This window comes from Eucyclogobius newberryi, unplaced genomic scaffold (genome assembly GCF_026437365.1).
Source record: "Eucyclogobius newberryi isolate DKJ021-1_F unplaced genomic scaffold, fEucNew1.0.hap1 SCAF_11, whole genome shotgun sequence".
Lineage (NCBI taxonomy): Eukaryota > Metazoa > Chordata > Actinopteri > Gobiiformes > Gobiidae > Eucyclogobius > Eucyclogobius newberryi.
In genome coordinates, this window is record NW_027315735.1 from 32334056 (window position 1) to 32346244 (window position 12189).

The 12189-nt window shown below is 42.6% G+C and overlaps 1 protein-coding gene across 17 annotated transcripts in view; it reads left to right on the forward strand.

Moving 5' to 3' along the window:
• Window positions 1-12189, forward strand: part of LOC140354724 (NACHT, LRR and PYD domains-containing protein 3-like) — a 334575-nt gene that overhangs the window by 277896 nt on the left and 44490 nt on the right. For 13 of the 17 annotated variants that reach the window (XM_072439924.1, XM_072439932.1, XM_072439926.1 and 10 more), the window contains 2 exons: window positions 4790-4836; window positions 7891-9338. The exons of 3 other annotated variants lie outside the window; for them this stretch is intronic. In XM_072439924.1, coding sequence (XP_072296025.1) covers window positions 4790-4836; window positions 7891-8438 — 595 coding nt within the window. In that variant the 3' untranslated portion in view covers window positions 8439-9338. Of the gene's footprint in view, window positions 1-4789; window positions 4837-4984; window positions 5109-7890; window positions 9339-12189 lie in introns of those variants that run through there. One more of the 17 variants, XM_072439934.1, reaches the window with a different exon arrangement.

The window sequence follows — 12189 nt, forward strand, 5'->3', positions numbered from 1 at the left end:
CAAAAACTCAGAAGACTGTTCACCAAAGATGACAAAAGTGATGAAGAAGAAGGAGCAGTGAATGGATACGGTCCAGCTGTGAAGAGAATTTTGGCTGCAGCGGAAAAGAAAGGAAAGAAATCATTAAAGGCGACATACAAGGTACAAAAGGAGGACAATGACACTGAAACAGAAGACAGTGATGAAGAGTCAGAAGATGGAACAGATTCAAATGAAGAGACTGAAGATCAGAGTGATGATTCTGATTCAACATCCTGGAGAAAGGCGGAGAACAGACCAAAAGCATCAGCGTTCTCAGAGCCTTCGCACTATGAACTGTGCAACAGGGCACTGTCAAGGGGCAAAAGCCAGAAGATGTGTCCGATAATAATAAAAGGACAACGTTTGGAATACAAACCATGGCAAAATGTTGATATGTCGGATTTGATGGAGAAGTTGCCCATACTCCAAGATGGTGCACACCCCTGGATAGCTAAACTAGAGGAGATGCTAGTGGGGACACAAGCTGCAATGGGAGAGATGAAGAGACTACTAGCAACTATTCTTGGCATGGCAGGGATGCAAGAAGTCTTGACAAAAGCAGGACTGAACCAATATGTGAATACAGCAGTGTACGACGCAGAGCTGTTCGTCGCTTGTAAAGGAGCAATTTGTAGAGCGATGTGTGAGATGTTTCCAACAAACGTTCATCCAGATAATATCATTCTCCAACCACTTGGACTGGAGGAGAATCCGAGAGTATACGTATCAAGAGCTCATCAAGTGTGGAGAAATGTCACTGGCAACAATCCAGAGTTGAATCAAATGGAGAAATCAATTCTGCGAGCTAAAATTCAGAAAGGCTTGCCGATACCAGTAAGAAATAAACTGGCAGAAGTTGTTGGCCTTGGAAGCATGACAAATAAGATTTACACAGACCACAAAGCTCACCAAGTGGAGCTATATCGGAAATCAAAGATCAAAGAGAGCAAGATCAAGAAGTGCTTCGGAAACTGAATCAAGTAAAAGTTGGAGGAGGAAGAACAACAATTCATGAAGATTATGATTGAGGAAAAACTTCGCATGGGACTAAAACAGAGTCTAAAATTGTTGAAGAAAATTCTGGAAGAAATTTGGCTGAAATTGAACAAGAATCTGAAAAGGACAATCATTCAAAGACATGGATGACATGATAATTATTCAGGGAATAAGGAAATGTGTCATAAAGACTCTATCAAGTGTTACAGAAACTATTGGGGAAAAAGGAAAAAGTCTCAGAAGAAGTTACCATACTGCAAGAAGAATTGGAAAATATAAAATAAATAAATGAATAAATGATTAGCAATAGCTAAATGTGCTACAAATAAATGAGGTGTTAAAAGTCTCACAAAGTAAACAGAACAGCCGAAGAAGCTGCAAACCTTGTGACAGGTGAAAATGCAAGGAGGTGAAGTTCTTTAAGTCACACATGAGGTGAATTTGAAAGAAAACATTACATTTAAAGATGATTTTGATTTTAAAAATGTTAATGATTTGATTTTTAGACTGTTGGTTCTAATTATCCACGAAGCACATGGCTTAGCGCATGGTGCAAGGGAGGAGGTTAAGAGAAAATTAGACACCAACCAGAGACAATATTTACTTTGAACTACTTTCAAAATTTGAACAGAAGAGATGCATAATCTGTTGCCAAGTTTGTGTGTAGTGAAGTTTTGTGTAGACAATCATAAGGAGGTGGAGCCTGTCAAACAGAATCTTTCTGGTGAAAGACAGAATTTGTGAATAATAAAAACTGAAGGAAATTTAAACTGAATAAATTTAGATCAGATTGGATTTAATGGGATTTAATTGGATTAAACTACATAGAAGACTAGATTAATTTAGGAAATAAATTAGAAATGGTGTTTTGGGGAAAATCATCTAGCAAAATAGAGGTTGAACTGGGAGAGAGCTTCCACTGACATTGACAACGTTCAAGGGAGTTTCACGATTGCAAATGAAACCACATGAGTGGTGATGGGTCCACATTGACATATTATGTCAACGCTGCGTTTGCACTAGTGGTAAGAACCATAGTTTAGAGCTATTAGAGAACAGATGCAAGTAGAGGTTAAATATACGATAGTAGTATTAGAGAAATTATCTACAGACGTAGCAGACAAATCAGTCTGAAAAGGGAAAACAAGAAAGACGGTTACTAAAATTGAAGTAACTGTGGGGAAAATAGTGGTGACATTAGAACAGAAATAAATCTCTATACTGAAGAGGAAATAATTGGGGAGAGATGATCAAATTAATACGGAAGGATCAGATAAGGCTTATTGTCTACAATAATGGGAGAAATCTTTAGATTAGAATAAATTGGGCAATAAGACAATTAAAGAGGAAGACAAAATTATAGAAGGGTGCTGTTTAGAAATGGTTGCATTAATGATTACATTAATGATTAAGTACAAGGTGATTCGGTGAGTGAGAGTCAACGTTAATGGCAACATTAACTAGGACAACACCAAATATGAAGTTGTCTATTATAACAGCAAGAACATTGACTATTATATCAACAACCAAAATGGAAGTGGGGTTTAGAATTAGTTAATAGTAAATTAGCTTAACTCAAAAGGAGTTATCATTCATGGTGATGGTTCCTTAAAGGGGATGTATGCACATGGTCATGAATGATGGTTAGCCTATCACTCACATAGGGGGAGTGTTTTGGTTTAAGGGAGGAGTACATTACAGTACATTACATTACATACATTTTTACATTTATTTTCTCTTGTTTTTGTCTTTATACATTTCATGATTGTTTGACTTATTCAATTTGTTAAAGACATTATATTATCACATTTATATATATATATTCTGTGCACATAAAAAATAAAAACTGTTTAGAGAATGTTTTTACATGAAAAGTTGCAAGAAGCAAGATACTGGTCAGTTATTTTTGTTCCCAGGACGCTGCTGAAATGCTGTTAAAAGGGACAATGGACATGGACAATAAAGAGGAGTGGACATGGAGAATATCAGCGGAGAACACTTGAGCTGGACATCAACAACAAACACCTTTGAAGACAACATATCCTCGCTGAGAGGAGTGGTGAAAAAATTAAGGGAGAATTTTCAGAGGTTTAAATAAATAGTTTATATTTGTGAAATGTTGAAATAAGTGATATTCAGGTGTTGATGTTTTGTTGATAATCCAGTGTTGTTGTTTAGGTTGTGGGGTGACATGAATATCCTCACACAGTAACAATTAAAGATGGATTCAATTGGATTATAACCTAAATAATTGAAAGCAAAATTTATTTCTAAATTTATTGTTAACATTCTCAAAGGAGTGAGGCTGTTTAGGTCATCAGAAAGACATGACCGAGGAGAACCAAAATGGGTGGTTGCCAGCCGTTTAAGAACAACTGACGGTTGGTGCCGCGAGAGAATTTTTCCCGACTAAACAAAAGTAAGACAGACATAGTGGGGTTTTTTCGCTCTCGTGCTCGCCTGGTCGTGTTAGTTAATTAATTGCTTAATTAAAGGGAGGAATATAAAGTATCTGAAAACTGCATAGGAATGTGTAGGATAAACAGGAGAGGCTTCCTGGTCGAAAAACAGGAAATTTGGTTGAGTGACGGGGCGATGAAGAATGTGTAGGTTAATTTTCTGACCTCTTCTGAGTGTAAGACGATAGCCTTAAAATTGCATACAGCTGGACCCAGGTGGGGCCCAGGATCACCAGGGAGTTTTCTTTGTCTTTGAAAGGTATAAAAGCGCCTCGATTCGGAGGAACGGGGTTCTTCCTCAATTCGGCTAAGAGGGGACCCAGATTTGTCGACATCTGTATTTGACTGCTGCTTATTCATGATTAAAACCATTTTCTAAATCACGAAGCAGTGTCAAGCGCGTTGTCTTTTGTCTACCCAACGCACCTTCGAAACACCACCTCTGGAGAGGCACCACATGTCTTTATTTGTTAGTCAGAGTTTTGTAGTGTGACTCCCTCAACACAGACGGTTGCTAAGCGCAGTCTCTCTGTCGTCAGGCAGATTCCAGTCGTGTCGCGTGAACCCTCCACTACGTTCTAAATCTCTCACAACCACAAAAGTGGTGCAGTGTGTCCCCAGCTTTAGGAACTGTCCACTGCCTGAAAACCCAGATCTTTTGAACTCTCACTGTTCTGTGATTGGACAAAAAACAAATCAACAATACAATTCCAAACAAGTGAGATCACATGACCTCGTCACCATCAACAGCAACATCAGTGAAATATCTGGAAACATGTTCTATCACAAACACAGCGCTATCATTCAATACAAATAAGAACATATGTAACTATCCTTCATCAAGAAGAATTAGTTATTAGCCACATTCTATTGAAAAAAACTTCAAGGCTCAATAGAAATGTATCGTTTGACTGGACGAGTCATAAAAATAATGAGTGACGAGTCGACTTCTAAAATAATGGTTTGCTGCAGAGTTCATCCTTGCAGTGTGTGAAACTGGTTTGGATCATAGAATCATGAATGACCATCACATCCTGGACTCAGAGTTTGAGTCACTTTCTCTGGTCAGTCACATATAAAACCATCGATTTAAAAACTCATTTATTCCCTCAGCCATAACTCTGATGAACAAACAAAAGCTGCTGTGGTTTTGTAGCAGGTTTGTCACAGTCTTGTGTCTTTCATTCCTGTTGTTGTGTGACCTCATTTCTCTCATGTCAGTCGTATAGTTGTGTTTGTGTTGCTCTGCTTTAGAAAACTCTACTGTCCATGTGTGAGAGTGACCCTCAGTGACAGAGCTGTGTGTGTTTCAGGCTGGATCCTGCTGGAGAGCGCTGCATGGTCCCAGGCCCCAGGAAGTGTGAGTAAACAGGAAGTGATGTCATGAGTGTGTTATAAGAAACAGGAAGTGATTTCATCAATGAATCTCAGCTGTGTTTAGGTCTTTTCCAAAGCGCTCTCTTCTCCCTTCTCTTTGTCCTGACTCTGTTTTGCTCGTTCACGTGAAGGAGCCGCCACATTGAGAACAGTCTTTAATGATCAGGCTCCGTTTGAGCAAGTGGAGTGCGTCTGAAAGCCGAGTGCTGTTCACGGTGGAAGGGACTTATTATTTGATATGAATATGCACCTGTAAAGCACATTTATTATGTGTTGTATGCGTTAAAGTAAAAACTTAAGGTTACTTTCGTAACCCCGGTTCTCTCTGTAGCATGAATTAAATGACTCACTATGCGATACACCCCCTCGCGTATTCACAGAAGCACAATAGCAATACGCCAGCCCTGAGTGGCTGGTATTGGCAGCGTCGTGACATCGACACCCCCTATAAATGCGACGCACGCGATACTGCTTGTAATTCAATAAGCAAACCTCTTCTCGCTTCCCCCATCAGAAAGAAGGGCTGTCTGATAAGACATCTCACTCATGCTACTCAGAGAACCTGGGTTACGAAAGTAACCTACAGTTATCTTTCATAGCTTTCATTTTGATGTCTCACTATGGGATATGGAGACTCCTGTATTGCCAGACAAACTTATCGCAATGACCCGGCAACCAAGGCCCCTGATGGAGCCTGAGATCAGGGCAAGTCTTCAGGTGAATCCACGCTAAGGACAGCGTGGGACAAACCCTGAGATGTGATGCCCAATCTATAAAAACTTGAAAATGTCAAGGGTGAAGACCAACTAGCAGCAGCACAGATGTCCTGAATAGGCACACCCTTGAAATAGGCCCAAGACGTGGCCAGAGTGGACCTTAAGATCAGCCGGGACCTGAGGGCCTGCAGTGTAGTAAGCCAACGAGATGACCTCCACAATCCAATGGGAAAGCCTCTGTTTAGAAACAGGTTTTCCCTTGTGGGGTTTAGCCCAGGACACAAACAGCTGTTCCACCTGTCGAAATGACCTAGTCCTTTCAACATAGGTGCTCAGACCGGACATAACTTGTTCAATCGCTGCTGCTCAGCAGAAGTGTGGGGTGGGGGCTGTAAAGCATCCACATCCACCTGGGTACATGCACCAACCACCTTGACAAAGGCTGGATTAGGCCGTAAGGTCACCCTGAAGCTATAAGGACTGAACCGCATACAAGCGGGATGCACTGATAGAGCGTGAATATCATGGTCACAAGCAGTCAAGTGACAACAACTTCAGGTCAATGTCCTCCACTGGTTCAAAGCGATGGGCAATGAGAGCTTATAGCACAACCGCCAGATCCCGGGATGGTGACATGGGTTTGAACACAGGCTACAATCTCCTGGCACCCTTCAAGAATCAACAAACCAACGGATGCTGGCCCACAGTCTTACCCTCAAAGCCAACATGGCATGCGGAAAGCGCAGCCAGATAAACCTTGATAATAGAGAACGCCTTCTTCCTACCAATGTAGGAAGGTCCTGCAAGAATGACAGAATGACATTCAGCGGACAATCAAAAGGGAACACTCCCACTTTAAGGCACCACTCCTCAAAAACCTTCCACTCGCGGTCATAGATGGACCTTGTGGATGCAGACCTGGCGCTCTGAATAGTAATCACAACATTCTGAGGCAGGCCAGCCCCGGTCAGGTTCAGCCACGCAGGGGCCAAGCCTTCGGCGCGAGCCACTCGGGGTGAGGATGAAATATTTGCCCTTTCGCTTGTGTCAGGAGGTCCCTGCGCAGGGGAAGGGCCCAAGGGCACCCCTGCATCAACTGTTTCACCTCTGCCAGCCACAGCATGGATGGCCAGTGTGGGGCGATCAGTATCAGCAACAGGCGGTGTTCCCTCACCCTGTGAATGGTGGGGGGAATCAACGCTAGTGGAGGAAAAATATAGAGCGGTACCTGGGGCCACTCGTGGGAGAGCGCATCCACTCCCAGTTGGCGCACGCTGATCGTGCAGGGAGAAAAACAGAAGACGAGTTCTCTGCCGACGCAAACAGAGCCACTGCTGCACGACCAAAAATAGAATAGGCTTAATATGTACACAAATTTACAGTTGTACAGATATACATATGTAGTGCAGAAAGTGAACAGTGAGTGATTGATTAAAATGTCGTTAAAGTGACAGTGTTTAACAAATGTTCATGAGTTCAACGGCCGAGGGAAAGAAACTGATCTTGTGGCGAGAGGTTCTGGTCCGGATGGACCGTAGCCTCCTGCCTGAGGGGAGTGGCCTCCTGTCTGAGGGGAGTGGCTCAAAAAGTTCATGTCCAGGGTGAGAAGGGTCGGCTGTGATCCGACCTGTTCGTCCCAGAGCCCTGGAGACGTACAGGTCCTGCAGAGATGGAAGTCTGCAGCCGATCACCTTCTCAGCAGAGCACACAATGCGCTGTAGTCTCTGTTTGTTCTTGGCTGTGGCTCCAGCGTACCACACGGTGATGGAGGAGGTGAGGATCATCTCCATTGTCAGCTGATGGTGAGCTCCCACTTGAGGTCCCGGGTGATGGTGGTGCCGAGAAAGCGGAGGGAGTCCACAGTGGAGATGGGGGACTTTGACTTTCCTGAAGTCCACGATCATCTCCACTGTCTTCTGGGCATTGAACTCCAGGTTGTTACCGCTGCACCAGGACACCAGGTCCACCTCCCTCCTGTAGACAGACTCATCCCTGTCCGAGATGAGCCCGATGAGGGTGGTGTCTGAAAACCTCCCAGTCTGTAACGTCCGAACACACACGCAGCTCCTCCACTGCCTCGTTGGTCCACCTTTTAGAGGTCCTCACTACAGATTTGGAGAGCTTCAGCCTCTGTCTGTATTTGGGGATCAGGTTCTGTTCTGCTCTCTGGTCGGGACATTTCTCAACTACTTAAACCACCTCAAATGTACAATAAATTAACTTTTCTTTTACTTTATTGTTGTATAATCTGTATTCCATTCTATTCTTATAAGTGTTGTAATAATAATAAAGTGATGTGAACAGTGTATTTGTGTTTGCAGATTTCTGTCACGTCACTCTGGATCCAAACACGGCCAACGACAAACTGGAGCTGTCTGTGGACAAAAGGACAGTGACCAATGTGGAGCAGCTCCAGCTGTCTCCGTCTCACCAGGACAGGTTCAGTTCCTGTCCCCAGGTCCTGAGCTCCACCGCTCTGACTGGACGCTGTTACTGGGAGGTGGAGACGAGAGGGTTTGTAGAAGTAGCAGTGAGTTACAGAGGAATCAGACGGAGAGGAGACGCTGAGGACTGTAGGTTTGGAGATAATGATCAGTCCTGGAGTCTGAGGAGAGATGCAGAAGGAGGATTATGGTCTGTTTATCATTGTAAAAGGAGAACATACTCTTGTTACTACAGGTCAGATAGAGTAGGTGTGTTCCTGGACTCTGCTGCTGGAGCTCTGTCCTTCTATATGGTTCTAGATGATTACAGTCTGTACCTCCTCCGCTCCTTCATCTTCAGCTCCTCAGAGCCTCTGTTTGTTGGCTTTGGTCTGGTTGCTCCTGGTTCCTCTGTGTCTCTGGTGGAGCCGACGATGAGACGATAAAAACCTAATCATGATCCCGCCCACTTCTCCTATTGGTCGGGCTCTTTCAGTTTGTGGGTGGCGACAGAGTGACAGTGACAGAAGCTGCCGTCGGCTTCAGTTTCCTCTTAAAAACATTCTAGTGGATACAAAGATGATTCGTGATCAAATAAAAGTGATGCTCGAGGCTCTAGAACAGGCATGTCCAAACTAGGGCCCGGGGGCCAAATGCGGCCCTCAGACCAATTTGTTTTGGCCCAAATAAAAAGTAGTACATTTTACTGTAAAATTGAGGAAATTCAGGCATATTGATGTGATACCAACCTAATATTAATGTTCCAAGTCTAATTAAAGGTGTGGAGCCTCATCAAAATCCCGTCAAATGCAAAATTTCGCATGATTCGCTTTGTCATTCAACAAATTCGACATAGTCAGGTTGTTTGTGGCCCTCTGACCCCTTTAAGTTTCAAAATGCGGCCCTTTTGGCCTTCCTCTAATCTCTGGTGGAGCTGTCGTCTGTGGCTCATCATTTCTCTGAGATTACAACAAACAGAACGACAGCTTTTATCTCAGAGCTGTGAAAATCAGTTCATGGGATAAGTCAGCAATAATTTATGTTTTTGTTTGTTCTGTTTCAGTAAATATGGTGGTTATGGTTAAGAAAATGTCAAACAATGATTTATATATGTGATAATTGATGTGTTTGTGTGGTATTTAGAGATAAACAATGTCCTCTTTAAAGAACTTGGATAATACGTTTGATTTTTTTCTAGTTTCAAAACCTTCTCATTTTATGTCACCAAATCAAGGTGTGGAGCTTTTCATGATTTGGTTTCCATTGTTGCTATAGTTTCACTCACTTGATTAGAATAAAGCTGTTAATTGCCAACATTAAAAAAATTAAAAGACAATGAATGAACACTGCTGTTTTTTCTACCTTATCTGAGTCGCTGCACTGACAGAACACCACGACACACCACCTACATGACCAATTATGAGCTTTTAGTAAACACCACGAGGGTGAAAATGTGTTGTTAAAAAGAGATTCAGTTCCAGAGTAAATGCTTTTTCTGACGCTCCAGATGTTTTAAGGATTCACAACAAAAACTAATTCCCTGAGATTTGAATAAACCTTTCACGACACAAGCGCTTTACGGTGCATTGATAACACTCTCACAGACAAAGAAATCAACCAACGTGTGCGTGTGAGTAACCACGGCAACCATTGATCAGACAGTTTTTTTTTATTTTTATTAAGCTCTGTACATCTGAATAGTGGATTCTTTAGACTTGTCTTCATCACTTTGGAGGTTTTGTGTTTTCTACTGGTCCAGGTCTAAAATCTGAGGAGGCTCCTGAGGCTGCGCTGGAGGTTCAGGCTCCTGGGTGCTCTCCTGCAACAAACAGTTTAGAAACAACAACAGCAGCATCACTCTTCCAGTCCAAAAAGGTTCATTTTATTGTGACTTTAGAATGTTCTTTCCACTTCTGTTCAAAAGGAAACTCCCCCTGTTGGCCACATCATGTCTTACATTTAAATGATCTGGTTCGTACAATTGGTTCCCAAACGACAGAATGAATTTTTGTGTTTCAGCAGCCAGTTCAAAATCAAATATGAGTGACAGATCGTGGCAGTGAAGGGAACTGGACCGTTTGTGAGCGTGTGACGGTCGTGCTTCACTGTCAAATGTACCAATAATAATGATATCATATGAAGCGGTCACATATAAAGATGAAGATTCAGTGTGTGCAATGACACAGTGAACATCAATGTAAATACACCAGTGAGGTTGTAGTTTCATGTCTTGTTTTGTGCACTGACCGGGCCGGGTCGACTCAGGGCACTGGAGCCGACGTACAGAGGGTTTGGGATGGACACCAGCGCCGGCCTGTTCCTGTTCCACGCTCCGTCCTCATCCTCGTTCTGACCAACAACAAACAGGATTTAGAACACGAGTCGATGGAAAACAATTTGACAAACTGTATTTATTTGACTCCGGGTTCCAGGAAGGTCGGAGCAATTTGGGAAAAATATGTAAATGCCATTTTTCTGACTAGTATTATGTCCGTCGTAATTAGATTTTTGATGATGATAACATGATAATAATAGGATTCTGTTCAAAGTCACATGTTAAACGTCTCCAGGGAAATGGACAAACAGAAAATCGGCCTATGAACTGAGCAGCTGCACAAGAATCACATGTATTTCAGAACAGAACACGTCTGTGCAGCTCCAAACCACAGGATTAGCACTTTTCACACAAAATAAGACGAGATATTTTGAAGTCATTGAGGAAATAATGGCGGTTCAGAAATAGCGGTCTTTGTGCTTTGCTAATTGCGTCCGTTCAAAATGTGTCTTCGATTTCGATTGGCCGCTTTTCAGGAAACCCAGCGGCTCGTTCCTGTTGCCTTAAAAATGCGGAGCTCCACTTCCTGCTCCGTTCATTCCTTACGGGGAATTACCCGAGTGACGAAGCAGAAGTTTGAATGGACTTGACACATTTAGCACTGGAGATCAGCGCCCTCTGGACTAAACCACCACTGCATTTATTCAAACACATTGAGCTTTTCTTCACATTGTCGAGAGTCGATCTGGAGATGCAGTTTGGTCGATCGTATTAGAACGTCAAGCTCTTTGAGACGACTACAGACGCGTTTACTCTTGGTCTGGTCCTGGCTCCAGACCCGTTGAGTCCTAATGTAGACTTGGCTTGGTCCAGTTCTAGTCCTGTTTCTGTGCAGTTCGTCCGGATTGATGTGCAAAGTCTGAAAACAAAGCCTTAAAAGACCCACTTACTTTGAGAACAAATGATTCAAAGCAAAGGACACACTCTAGATCTCATAATTACAAAAGGGGTAAATATTTCAAATGTTAATGTGATCGATATTGCTCTGTCTGATCATTTCTGTGTCTTCTTTGACCTGTCTGTTTCTCCCAAACCACCGGTTGGTCCTGCAGTTGTTCAGAGGAGACACATAAGTGATGGCACAGGTGCACTGTTTATGGAAATGATAAACTTTGAAAATGTCTCATGTTCTAATGTAAATGATTTGTTGAACTCTGTTACATCTAGTGTTTTGAACGTTCTGGACACCATTGACCCTATAAAGGCTAAAATGGTTAAAAATAAGCAGAAGGCGCCGTGGAGAAATGATGATTCGGTCAGGGCACAGAAAAGAGAGTGCCGCAGGGCCGAACGGAAATGGCGTAAGTCAAAGCTCCAGATTCAAAAAGAGATTTACAAAGAGAAGCTGAACATGTACAACCTAATCTTATGTAGAACTAGGGAAAGATATTTTTCTGAAATAATTGGAAGCTGCAGTAACAGCTCTCGTGTCCTGTTTGCCACAGTAAACAGATTAACAAACCCTCCAGCTCAGCTGCCGTTAGAACTCATTTCCACATCCAAGTGTAATGAGTTTAGATTATTCTTTAATGACAAAGTTCAGGGCATTAAAAATGCTATAAATCCCACAATGCAAAAAATTACCCTAAAACCACCAAGACACTTAGAGCTAACTCACTTTGCACCAGTAACTGACAAAACTGTCCATGAGATCATCACCAGTCTGAGTTCATCTACATGCTGCCTCGATGTGTTACCCACCAGATTTCTAAAGTCTGTGCTGAACAGTTTGTTAGCACCATTCACTCACATAGTTAACATGTCGCTTCAATCTGGAACATTCCCAATGTCTTTGAAAACTGCGGTCATAAAGCCTCTCCTAAAGAAGAGCAGTCTTGATGCCGCAGTACTGAGTCATTACC